Here is a 13,677-nt window from a genome sequence, read left to right on the forward strand (position 1 = left end):
TTTTAAGGCAAAAGAGAACAAAAATTTTAATCAGCAGGAGGAGATTTTTTCTTGCGAAAATGTGAATTTATAATGTATATATAGAATGTTAATGTATTATTATAAATTTTAAAGATTTTGTTACAGTTTTTTTTAACACAATTTTAGGATTTTTTTTTATTATTTTTTTCTTTCTAATCGTTTTGAAATTTGCCGCTATTAACGTTTGGGCCAATAAACTAATCAAATGGGCTTGTAAAGACCCAATAAGGTATTGTAGACGGAAACGGCAAAAGGAGGGAGATAAGGAGAAGGAAGAAGGACGAAAAGTGTGACAAAAAAAAAAAAAAAAATGGGGAAAGACGGAGGAGACAAGAAACGAGAAACAATGGCGGTGATGAGCTTAATGAAAGATCAACAGAATCCAATTCAACAGTTCCAAGTCAAATTCAAGGAGGTTGAGACTGGTGTCAAGTCATGGTTGTCAAAACAGAAGTTACCTGTGGAAGCTGCCGTAGTCACTGCCATGGGTGGTGTTCAGGGAGCTTTTATCGGTGGTCTTATGGGTACTCTATCTCCTGAAATGCCTCAGGCTGGTGGTGTTGACCCTCAAGCTATGGCTTCGTTAAAGCAAACCCAGGTTTTTAAAACCTTTCTATTAAACCCTAATTTGGTTTTTATGTCACTTTATTGCTTTTTTTTTTTTTTTTTTTTTGAAGGTTTTGAATTTGATGTTGTGAAACTTTGTTGTAGGCTCTTGTTGGTGGACCTTTGGTTCAAGCTCGGAACTTTGCTGCTATAACTGGTGTTAATGCTGGTATAGCTTGTGTTATGAAACGGATTCGAGGCAAGGAGGATTTAGAATCTGCGTAAGTTTTTTTTATTTTGATCTTTGAGAATTGTAGCTGTAACCTATATGGATCTGTAGCTATCACTAGAGATTGTATTGTGTGTGTGTGTGTGTGAATTGTTGTTTCTTGGTTATTACATTTCCATAGGACTCAGTTCTGTTCTGCACTTGTTTTCTGATTATCAGTTAGGTTTTTTTAATAAAGCTGGCTTAAGTTACAGGTCTTAATCAGCTTCTCTGTCATAGGATAGTATAGATTCCATGACAGGGGAAAAAATATGACTTTGATTTAATGAAAATTTCATCGTTTATGATGACAGAAGTACAATCTTATCCGGAATCAGCTTGTTATTGATCATTCTGATGCTTAAGAAAAGATTCACTGTTCCTTTGTAGGGCTTTGACCTGTGTTTATAAATGAAACAACATAAACCCAAATCTTTGATGTGTGGTGATTCAAAGTGGCTTATTTGTTTTTCTTTTTTTTGAAACTCGATGAGTGCGGAAAGAGTCATGATTTTAAATTGTGCAGTGTGGCCGCAGCATTTGGATCTGGAGTTGCATATTCTCTGGTGAGCTCAGGATTACAAGGACAGCCTATGAATGCTATCACCACTGCGGCCGGTTTCGCTCTTTTTCAAGGAGTATTTTTCAAGGTGAGTGATCATATATAGAGGATAGTAGAAGATAATACTCTTCTTGAAACTAGGTAGGCATGTCATTAGATCATCAGTTTCTATTCTCTTATTTTTCGGTTTTGTTCAGTTGGGTGAAAGATTCACTAAACCAAGCGTTGAAGATCCATATTACAATCAAGGCAGATCTATGTTGTTGAAACTGGGTCTAGAGAAGTATGAAAAGAACTTCAAGAAGGGTTTATTAGCAGATCCCACTTTGCCATTGCTCACTGATAGGTACTGTACTGTTTTGAGCTCCTGAGATTTCGTTTCTGTATCAACTTAAAAATAAAAACTGTCTTTATACTGAAACCTTATGCCATCTAAACTCTGTTCCGTGTGTCTAGTGCGCTAAAAGAGGTGAGCATCCCGCCTGGACCAAGGCTACTGATACTTGATCACATCCAAAGGTTTGAATATAACTTCTCTATCTATTTCAGTGACTTGAATATGTGAAATAACAAATAAGTGAAGTGAATTGATATTGGTGATTACGCAGGGACCCTGAGCTGAAGGGCAAACGGGGTCGTGGTTGAGACTTGAGAGCCTCTGTGTGTCTTCGGCTGTGTCTTTGTCTTTGTAAGATGATGTTATAAGGATCTCAAGCACTATTATTATTCTTAATTATTATTATTATTGGCTGATGTTGCTAGCAATAAACTTTGATTTCTTCTATCGTCTGACGAGCTATCGTTTGATTCGGTTACTAAATACTTCATGTTAGATTTCTTTGAAACGAAACTATATAAAGTCGCAACATATCTTCAAATGATTCATGATCTTAACTTGCCCTTGATTTGTGCTGAATTTTGAAGTGTAGTACGAATCTGTATCTTCCCATGTGTTTTTGTCATTAACGCTTTTCAAATATTTTTACCAAATATATAGTCTCAATAGCAAAGAAAAATGTAATCCACATCTGATTTGTCTATGATGGACCTAGAAATGGTTGAAAGGGACAATCCAATAAAAACTCTTAATCAAGCAGAAATGTGATTATTGAAAGCCAAACTCTAAACTCTAAACTCTAAACAGTCATGTTTGTGGTTATTTTAATTTAACAGAAACCTAAACACATGGATTTTGAGTTTTTTAACAGATTTGTTGATGGGTTTTGGAAACCCAACATTTGTGTGGTTAACAGAATTCCTATACAACTTTGCATCATCTTTCTTACTCGAAGTAAACAACTGAAAGGGGAAAAGAGTTTGTCCAATTTAAGTTTTTTAACAATAACAATCAACATCATCTTTCTTACCTTCAGTATGGATTTCGAAAGATGCACTATATGATTTTGGAACTTTGGTGTTTTTTGGTAAAATATGATTTTGGAACTTAAGAAAGAAAAAATTGATGTTGGAACGTGGAAGCATTTGTTAAGAAACTTATTATTTTGCTCATGTTGAATCTCGTGTTACTTAAATTAAATTATAGCTAGTTTTAGTGTAATGAACCTCCTTTGTACTTCTTTTATTCACATATCCTTGTGCTTAATGACTAATATGTTAATTAAAATACCTTCACTAGAATAGTACGCAAAAGTCACCTAATAAACTATATGAAATGTCATTTTCGTCGGTGGCTCGTGAGTGGTCATTGTGTTTTAAAGAGAAAAGAAAGAAAAAAATTGTAGTGTACTTGGCTTTAAAAATGAATCATATATTCTTAATTGCATATGCTTTCCCTTATAATAATTCATGATGTTTTCTTTATAACATTGGTTCAAACAGGTTAACGTATACATTTCAAGAAAAACATAAACCAGATAAACAAAGCGCAAGTAGTTTAATAACATATTTGAGTTGTTGAGACAATGACCATCCTAAATTTCCTATAAAACTAACCGATTGCGTTTCACCATTCAAAACTTTTGGATGTAGTTAGAAAATAGGATTGTTTATTTACTATTTTATTTGTGTTAGGTATCACATCGACATCTAAGAACAATTGATATAAACACATATTTATGAAAATGACTCGCATTGAAGGCATGTAGATGCGAGGTCATATGTCTTACATATATATGAGACTTTTTCATTTTCCCCACGAATTAGGATATATTTATGGGTCCTCTCTTTTGGGTTCAGCACTTCAGCTTTCCAAATTTTTCTGGTAAAGATCACATTAGTTTCACCAATAGGTCGCCGAATCTTTTGAATAAAGACACATTGTTTTTCAAGATAAGAAAAAAAAGCTTCAAAAAGCTCACTGTCAATCTCCCTTAAAAAAAAATGAATAATGCATATTTTCCTTTTTGTTTTCTTTAAATGCAATATTTTAGAATTAAAAGGTCTTGTTGCACCAAAAAAAAAGAGAATTAAAAGGACCTAATTAATTAAAAAACTGGTAATAAAGAATTTGGAACAAACTTGGTTAGCTCAGATTAGGTCAGGTAATATGGTATGTTAGAAACTAATTTTGTTCCGAAACAGACCCTTTTTATAATTGTGTTTTCAACTACACTCAAGTGCGGAATTATTTTTAGAAACTAGATTTGTTAATCATAACCATTATATATATGTTTACACTACTAATATTGGATCCGTAAATTGGTTTTCATTCTTTTCCTAGAAAACAAACCATATGTATTACTACTATATGTTTTTCTTGCACTAAACTTCATCAAAGACTAGAAAACCACTGTTACAATGCCATAGAAAATTAACAACGGGACCCAAATCCTTCATAGATGCAGGAATAGTCCCAACGAAATCTAAAAAAAACGAAATCCTTTTTTTTTTTAGCAAACTAGTTATTTTATCTTTGCTATATTTTCTTAGAATTGAATTGAGTATGAAAAAAATGAGAAAGAAGAGCACATGATTTCTTAATTGCTTTCAAAATCTTAAAAAGAAATTTAGAGGTCTTTAATTTAATTTTTAATTTTGAATATTTTCAATCAAGCAGTAATATTCTAAAATCTTTTGCTTTACCTTCAAAAACGTCTTCATCCATCACCTTTTTCAGACAACATAAATGTGTTTCAGATTTAGCATTGAATATTCGGTATTGCTAGACATCCAACTAATGGGATGAGAGCAAGCAATAAGAATTTACGAAGGAATTTCGAATTTTAACAAAACAAAAAACTGTACATGATGGCATTGATATGAACCATTTGGAGGATACATCATGCATCCAACAATCTAAGAACCTATCCTTTACACAGATATTTATCTTTGTCTATGGTGAGCAGGAGTCCGAGTCGGAAGAGAGACGAGAGAGCTCGTTCATGAGCAAAATGATGCGAGAGTGGTAATCACGAGCCTGGTCTAAAGATTCTGCTTCAAGCTCAGCCAGCTGAGAGCAAAGATGCTCCTCCGCCTCCTCTGCCACCTGCGTCCGCCTCCAAAGCTGTAACATCTCTTTCTTCATCTCCTCCACTTCCTTTTCCATCTCCCCGTTCTTTCGTCGTAGCTCCTCCACCTCCGAAACCGCCATCTTCACGTAGTTTCCTCCTTTCCCCATATTTTTTTTTTGTATCTTTGAGTTTTTCTTAGTTTTTTTTACTTGTTGTTTTTCTTCTTTTGGTAATTGATATGTTCCTTATATAGGCGTCTCTGCGACCGGGCTTTGGGTGGGTACATGTCTAGGTTCATTGGTATCTCTTGTTTTTGGTTCTTATTTATCGTTAGTTATTTACGTCCTCTAGAACACATTTAAAAAATAAATGTTCCCGATATACACGTTGGATCCAGTAATAGATTGTGATTTTTTTTTTTTTTAACGTTTGTAGATTTACGTAGGAAATTTGAAAACGCTTGACCAATCTTTTTACGGTGGCTATATTACTATTGAATCTATTGTAGGCATTAATGATTGGGAGGCCCATAAAATGTATTATTTTTGATCATTGTGTGTTGAAGAAAGATGCAAATTGTTCTCTAAAGATTTTTGGAAGCATTGTAAGTGTAAAGAATATTAAACTTGAAGCACATAATATTGTAGTATTTGCTCATATGTTATATCTAGCTTTTGTTATACTTAATAGTTTAGAGCCATAGTAATGAATCTCCTTGTATATATATTTCAGTTTCATATTTTCTTGTGCTTATTGACTATGTTAATGAAAATATCTTCGTACACTAGAATAATACTCCGACTATAACGTAATAAATCATATAAAAAATGTTATTGACGGTGGGTCGTGAGTGGTCATTGTGTTTTCAAGAGAAAAAAAAACAAAGAAAAATTTGTATTACGCTTTGGATTTAACTATGGGTGTGAAAATGATTAACCGAGCCCAACTCAACTCATTATCCAATGAGTTAAAAGTTAAATGAGTTTATGAGTTGACTCAACTCATTTTCAACTCATTTAACAATTGGGTTAGATCAACCCATCAATTTATTTAGTTAAATGAGTTAGATGAATAATTGGGTTAACCCACTACAATATAAATTAATTAATATATAATATAAAATAATAATAATAATTAATCTTTACTATCCTTTTCACTATCATCATCATTATCACCATTACATAACTTTTAGTGAAAAATTATAGAGGAAAAATCAGATTTTGCATTTTTGGCGGGAAAATTGTGGTTTTGAGATTTTGGCGGAAAATTACAATTACCATTTTTGGCGGGAAATTTACGTTTGCGGGTTTGCGTTTCTAGCGGGAAATTTACAGGTTTGTGTTTTGGCAAGAAATATACGGGTTTACATTTTTGGCGGGAAATTTACATGTTTGCGTTTTTGGCGGGAAATTTTACGGGTTTATTTTTTTGGCGGGAAATGTACGGGTTTGCGTTTTTGGCGAGAAATTTATGGGTTTGCGTTTTGGTGGGGAAATTGCGGGTTTGCGTTTTTGGAGAGAAATTTACAGGTTTGCGTTTTTGGCGGGAAAATTGTGGGTTTGAGATTTTGGCGGGAAATTGCAGATTTGAATTTTGGTAAGAAAATTGCGGGTTTGCGTTTTTTGCGGGAAAATTATAAATTCTGAATTTTGGCAAGAAACTACGGATTTCAATTTTTAGCAAATATTAGGAATTTGTGTTTTTGGCGGGAAAATTGCGGGTTTGAGATTTTGGCAGGAAAATTATGATGATGTTGATGATATTAGGTTGATAAGATAGAAACTGATGGGTTAGTGGGTTAACTCATAAACCTATTATAACCAAACTCATTTGACTCATTAACTCATTTAATCATCAACTCATTTAATCCATCAAGTCATTGTTAAATTTTTCAACTCATTAGGATTCTTGATTTGAGTTGAATTGAGTTGAACCATTAGTTTTTACCCATTTTGACACCCATAGATTTAACAATGTATTGAATAGATTATACACTAGAAAAATTCTCCATGTGTATTCATGAAGTTCTCTACTTTTTTTTTTCTTTTGTTAAAGAGTACAATTAAAAACGTATATATTACACAGCCATGACTCGAATTCATACAGTTTTTAGAGAGTGAAAGGGAGAAGATTAAACATACATACATATTTGGTTACACAAGAAGTTGTACCATCTACGACCGACGGTAAAACATCATCAATCAAAAGACACAATACTTCCACTGTCATCAGAGTTGTGGTTAGAGGCGTAGTGCCAACCAGGACAGGTAAGGCTCATAACACGGTTCAAGTTAGGTTCTCTTATATGGGTTTCAAGAATAGCACCAAAAGTTGGCTTATGAAAATTTAGCCAAGACACAAAAGGCCGAAGCTTATCCGGATCATTAAGACCTCAAATATTCCAACAAAAAGGTTGTATATACAAGGAAAAAGAAAGAGGGTTTAAGAACTAGTAGAAACATCCTCCTGGATAGGAAGATGCTTCTCAGAAGCAGCAGGAGGGGAGTCTAAAACCATTTCAGTAGGCAAAGAGGTGACAATGGTTTTAGAGAGGGGGTCAGTTTTCTTAGTGGGCGAGAGAACTGGGGTTGAAACAGGTGCATGAAAAGAAGGTGGAACAGAAGGGTGTGGCAAAGGAGGCTTAGCTAAAACATCGAAAGGATTAGAAGTAGCTATTTGAGTGGGGGTCAAGGTGGAACCGTTTATGGAGGGGATGAGCACTTTAGTGGTTTTTTGAGGCTGATGGGGAGAGGAACTATGTTCAGGAGGTGGGGCATGCTGACTCCTTGAAGAAGGCCCCGACGAACAGCCAACTTCAGTAGTAGTCTTTGGAAGGGAACCAGGCACACTTACATGTGTAGTTGGTCCCTTTGTTTCATTAGCTTTAACTGCGGTGCTTTTTACAGTTTCTTTGACTGATGATTTTTTCGTTTGCGTCCAGGAAGGGGTACAGACGGACATAATCTGATTACATGACCTATCTCCTTGCAGTGAGTACACGTAGGCGGGATCCACGGATACTCAACCTCGATAGTAATGACTTCACTAATCCTTGGATCCTTCACCAATTATTGTCATTTGGAAAGCTCCGGCTGCAGCTACAGTCATCCACCAATCCAAAAACCTGCTCACCTGCGAAATCATCATTCAGGGTGGTCATAGGTTTTTCTTCACAGTTTTATATGCGCCTAATACTGGTGAAAAGCGAACTGACCTTTGGTGTGAACTCTTGGGGCTCCAACAGAGACTAATGCTTGACTCCAATCCTTGGATCTTGTGTGGTGACTTTAACCAAATTATCCACCCCGCAGAGCACTCTAGTCCTGATGTCAATCGGTTAACTTCTCGTATGCTGGAGCTAAGGGACTGCCTGTTACAACTGGAGTTATTTGATTTGCGTTTTCAAGGATCCCTGTTCACCTGGTCAAACAAAAGTGTTTCTAATCCCATTGCAAAGAAGCTAGACAGAGTATTAGCAAACAACCACTGGCTTACTACCTACCCCAATAGTGTTGTCTCCTTCCTAGCCCCTGAAATCTCTGATCATTCTCCATGCCTTTTAAACCTCTTTGCACCCCTACCCTCAGCCGGTACAAAGCCTTTCAAATTTTTTAACTTTCTGACCAAACACCCTGATTTTCTCCACACGGTTGATACTGCTTGGAACTTGGCCGAAATTCTGCATTCTCAGGAAACATGTTTGTCAACTTTGAGTGCAAAACAAAAAACTTTAACGAGAGAATTAAAACCACTTTCTCGAGAGAACTTCTCGGATATTCAAAACCGAGTGAGAGAGACTAACATGTTGCTTCAATCTGTGCAGGTCCAAGCTTTGACGAATCCCACCCCTGCTCTGTTTCAACAAGAAAAAGACATTCAATCAAAATGGAAGTTTCTCAGGAAAATAGAGGAAGCTTATTTCAGACAGAGATCCCGTATTAACTGGCTAAAAGAGGGAGATCTAAATACTACCTATTTCCATCGGATTATGCAAATGCGGAATGCTTTCAACGCCATTAGATCCTTTACCTCTGCCTCAGGATTTGTCATTGAAGATCCTATTGAGATGAGCAATCTAGCCGTAAATCACTTCCGGTCTTTGCTAAATCCGGCATTCCTACAGCCACTTAGCGCTTCGATGAATTGGTTTCAGAGTATTTTGAGCTATCGTTGTCCACCAGAACTGAAACAATCAATGGTCAAAATACCAGGAGCAGAGGAAATAAAGACTGTGCTGTTCAAGCTCAATGCTAACAAAGCTCCAGGACCGGATGGATTTACCTCAGCGTTCTACAAGTCTTCTTGGGGTATTCTTGGTCAAGAGGTCATCTCGAGTATCATCCACTTCTTTCATACGGCTTTTCTCCCATCTGCGGTCAATGCCACCATACTTGCTCTAGTCCCCAAATCTCCTGGTGCTTCAATGATATTGGATTTTAGGCCCATCTCCTGTCTAAACACCTTGTACAAGGTAGTGTCAAAGCTACTTGTGGCGAGACTAAAGCCTGCTCTCCCTGATCTTGTGCAGCCAAACCAAACTGCATTTATTCAAGGACGGTTGTTAGTTGAAAACACTTTATTAGCTGCTGAATTAGTCAGTGGGTATCACAAAGAGAATGGTGCTAAGAGAATTACTATCAAAGTGGACATTGCAAAGGCTTTTGACACTGTACGCTGGGAGTTTATATTTAGCTGCCTTAGAGGTATTGAAGTTCTAGAACTATATCTCAGGTGGCTTAGAGCCTGTATATGCACGCCATCTTTCTCTGTTGGGTTTAATGGGACTGTTCACGGGTATTTCAAAGGTTCCAGAGGCTTGCGGCAAGGGGATCCCTTATCTCCCTATCTGTTTGGCCTTGCCATGAATTGTCTTTCCGCCTGTTTGGACAAAGCAGCGGCAGAGGGTAAGATCAAATATCACCATAAATGTGAAAAACAAAAACTAACCCACATGTGTTTTGCTGATGATCTGCTGATTTTTACAGATGGATCTGCCTCTTCAGTGCAAAATATTATTCAGGTCTTACGTGAGTTTGAAGCAGTCTCTGGTCTAGCGATTAGTTTACCAAAGACTAGTTTTTTTACCTCAGGCCTCTCCCAATCTGAGATTGCTCACATCCAAACAATTTCTGGCATTATTCACGGGAAACTGCCAATCAGATATCTAGGATTACCTCTATGCACTAAGAAACTCACCTTATTGGATTGTGCCCCGTTGCTACAAAAGGTAAAGAGTCGGTTCAACGCTTGGTCTACTAAGACTCTCTCTTTTGCTGGCCGGCTTCAAATGCTTAATTCGGTCATTGCAGGTATTTCGAACTTCTGGTGCTCGGGTTTTGTCCTGCCAAAAAAGTGCATTAGGATCTTAAACTCACTGTCTAGTGCTTTCCTTTGGAAAGGCACGACTGAGGGTTCCCATTCAGCAAGAGTCGCATGGACAACAGTCACAGCAGAGAAAAGTGAAGGAGGGTTGGGAATTCGTGACTTGTTTACCTGGAACAAAGCCTGTATGGCGAAACTCATTTGGCTTCTCTTCTTCAGGTCAGGATCAGTTTGGGTTGCTTGGTTTAGCGCAGCTTTCCTGTCGGATAACCTCAGCAAATTCTGGACTCTTAAACCTAACAGCAAATACTCTTGGATAACAAACAAGCTTCTAAAGATCAGAGATTCAGTTTATCCATGGATAAAGGTGAACGTGGGAGATGGATCTAGTTGTCAATTCTGGTCAGACCACTGGAGTAAACTGGGAAGAGTGGAAACTTATCTTTCAGGCGTCGGACTCTATCAAATAGGCATCCCACGTGGAGCTCGACTAGCTGACTTATGGAGACAGGGGGATTGGAGGCTACCACCTGCAAGATCAGATGCGCTGGTCAATGTGCATATTGAGCTCTCAACTATCACCCTACTGCAACATCCGGACTCTTACTGCTGGTGGATCGATGATTATCTTAAAGATTCTCATACAACAGGAAACATTTGTTCAGCTCTAAAGGAGAAGTTACCGACCGTACCTTGGCATAGTATTGTGTGGTTTTCTGGAGGAATCCCTAAGCATAAGTTCCTCACTTGGTTGTTTGTGTTGAATAGATGCCCAACTCGTGATAGAATGTTGAACTGGGGCTTGCAGGTCGATTCCTGTTGCCTACTATGTGCCGCCGAACCGGAGAGCCGGGACCATCTTTTATTTGACTGGTCGTTTGCTTGGTTGGTGTGGCGTACCGTTGCGGAGCGGTGTTTATTTACCCCTTCTAGATCGTGGTCTGTGACGCTTCAGAGTCTCTTATCATTCAGGGGATCTCGGGTCTTAAAGAAACTCATCCTTCTGGCCTGGCAAGCTACAATCTACACGCTATGGACGGAGAGAAACTATCGGCTTCATCGAAACAACTACAAATCCTCTGATCTTCTACTTCGCCAGATTGACAACATCGTCCAGAACAGAGCCTCAAGCTTTCGTGATACGAACCCGACGCTCTCTCTTGACCTTCTCCACCTTTGGTTTTCCAACTCTGCGAGGACGATACCCTAATTGCAAACACCTAATTTCTGGCTGTGATCTGAGAAAACAAACTTTCCATCGATAAGTCTTCGGGTGGCAATAATTGAAGTTAGTTTGGAGTGGTTGGCGAGCTCAACCGTTTTATTGGTTCAATTACAACTACTGGTTCAAGTTGTGGTTCTCTTCTAACTAGGTTTTATCTTTTTAGCTTTACTATTTCTACCCAGCTGGGCTTCTGTATGTTTTAAATTTATCTGAACTGCCCTATAAAACCTCATTTGTTTTCTCTCTTAATTTTTAATTGAATACCTTTTAACAAAAAAAACACAATATATATCTTAGTTATTTGTTCAATAACCATCCTAAATTCCTAAAGAGACTTATTGCGTTTCACCATTCAAAACTTTACATGTGTAGTTTAAAAACTGGATTGTTTGTATTCTATTTTGTTTATGTTAGGTATATATCACATCGACATCTAAACCAATCGATATAAACACACATATATATATATATATATATATATGGAAATAACTCGATGGCATGTGATGTGAGGCCATATATCTAATTTTTGGATCTCTTTATTCGCCTACCAAATAACATATACTTCTCTTTAGGCTTTAGATTTCCAACTATTCAGGTAAGTATCACATTAGCTGGCTCCGCCATCCCGAAGGTCGCCGAATCTTTTTGAATAAAGACGCATTTCTGTCTGATATAAGAAGAGAAACAAAAAAAGCGTATCGTGCCAAGCTCCTTTACATAAAAGTGTTTCAAAATAAATAAATTGCATATATTTAGTTTTTTTTTTTTTAATTCGCAATAATTTTATATTTGTAGAATTAAAGGGTTGTCTTGGATAAAGAGGATCTGGACCAGACTTGTTCGCTCAGTCTCAGGTCAGGTCACCTTGTCTCTGGTACGTCAGAAACTAAGCGTTGTTCTGTGCTTCTACTATCTGTTGCAATTCCACTCAGGTCAACGACTCAATGGACCTATAAACTCCTTCAGAGACACATGGATTAAATATATATATGGAAATAACTTTTATCAAACATGTCAATTTAACCACTCGAACAAGATTATCATACAACTAGATTATAACCCGTCGTACACCGCGGATTAAGTTATTTTTGTTAATATACTATTTTAATACTAATTTTGCTAATATACTCTTTTGTTAATTTTAGTAATTTAATATATAAATCGTGGTATACTGCACAATAATTTTTCTTTACTACAATCTTACTTAAATCAGTTTGATTCAACATATTTTATATTTGTGTTGTTAAAACATTAAAATGAGGATTTAACTCGTATTGATATATCATATTACTGATAGTTTATTTTTTAGTATTATTAATTTAATCATGTCATGTCATATAACTTGTCATATAATATAACTCGTTTGTGTAATTTTGAAAATTTAATATGTTTAAGTATTTATAATTTTAAACTTTTTATTAAGTTTAGATCTATTAGTTATAAATTATAAACTTCTTAAAATTTTATAATTTACTATATATGTATGTTGAACACACACTTTTTATATTAATTGAGTAATATATGTTTGTTTAAAAAATTTCAAATCACAATATATGCAGGAAAAATATATATATTTTTATTAATTTTATGTATTATATGATGATTCACTACATGTAAATTTTAAAATCAAAAAGAGATGATAGGAGAATAGTTTTTTTTTTCATTTGGAATAATCTTATAAATATCTTTATTAATTATAAAACATTATATACAGTATATGGATATTTAAAATATTTTAATTGTGTTTGGTTACAAAGATAGTAGAGAAAGTTAACTAAACTTGTTTGGATAGGAATATAAGCATTAAATAGCACTAAATGTAAAAACTTTCCAAAAAACATTTTTGAGCAAAAACTGTTGCAAAAATACTAGTATTGATTGGCTTTTCTTTTTCAAAAGGAGTCTTAAATATCTTCTAAATAACATTCTATTTATCTGCCGTAGTTGTGATTTTCGGGTTGCTCTCACAAGACGCGGAAGATGTATGTGACATATCGAGGACTTTGTGTTATCTACCGTTGACGGTTCAGTCTTGGAGGTCTAGTGAAATGCTTCGAGTGATAAAAGTCTTTTGCAATTCGGCTTGCGGTCTACCTTCATCTCCAACATCAAATCCAGAAAGAACAATTAAAAATCATCATCGTTTCATCTAACTCATTTAAATAGTTTCATTTTCATCACTTCGATTGAGTGGATGGACAAAATTGTAATTATGAATTTTTGTTTCATCAGTTGTAAACCTAAATCGTTTTCATTTTATAGGAAATATTTACATTCTTAGCAAAAAAAACTAGATTCGATTTATTCAAACATAAAAATTAAA

General features: G+C 35.9%; 1 protein-coding gene and 1 pseudogene across 2 annotated transcripts; one reads left to right on the forward strand and one right to left on the reverse strand.

The window, feature by feature from the left end:
• Window positions 1-134: 134 nt before the first annotated feature.
• LOC104736487 (chloroplastic import inner membrane translocase subunit HP30-2) lies at window positions 135-2,181 on the forward strand. The gene is made up of 6 exons (XM_087482664.1): window positions 135-619; window positions 733-848; window positions 1,362-1,485; window positions 1,595-1,743; window positions 1,854-1,916; window positions 2,006-2,181. Exons 1-6 carry the CDS (start codon window positions 332-334, stop codon window positions 2,040-2,042), a joined length of 777 nt encoding a protein of 258 aa, XP_087338790.1. The 5' UTR covers window positions 135-331; the 3' UTR covers window positions 2,043-2,181.
• A 2,284-nt stretch (window positions 2,182-4,465) lies between these two features.
• Window positions 4,466-5,126, reverse strand: LOC109128435 (protein RESPONSE TO LOW SULFUR 2 pseudogene; annotated as a pseudogene). Its single transcript, XR_015578791.1, has one exon. The product of XR_015578791.1 is annotated as a protein RESPONSE TO LOW SULFUR 2 pseudogene (transcript).
• Window positions 5,127-13,677: the final 8,551 nt, after the last annotated feature.

Source organism: Camelina sativa, chromosome 13 (genome assembly GCF_030686135.1).
Source record: "Camelina sativa cultivar CO46 ecotype springtype chromosome 13, ASM3068613v1".
NCBI classification, from domain to species: domain Eukaryota; kingdom Viridiplantae; phylum Streptophyta; class Magnoliopsida; order Brassicales; family Brassicaceae; genus Camelina; species Camelina sativa.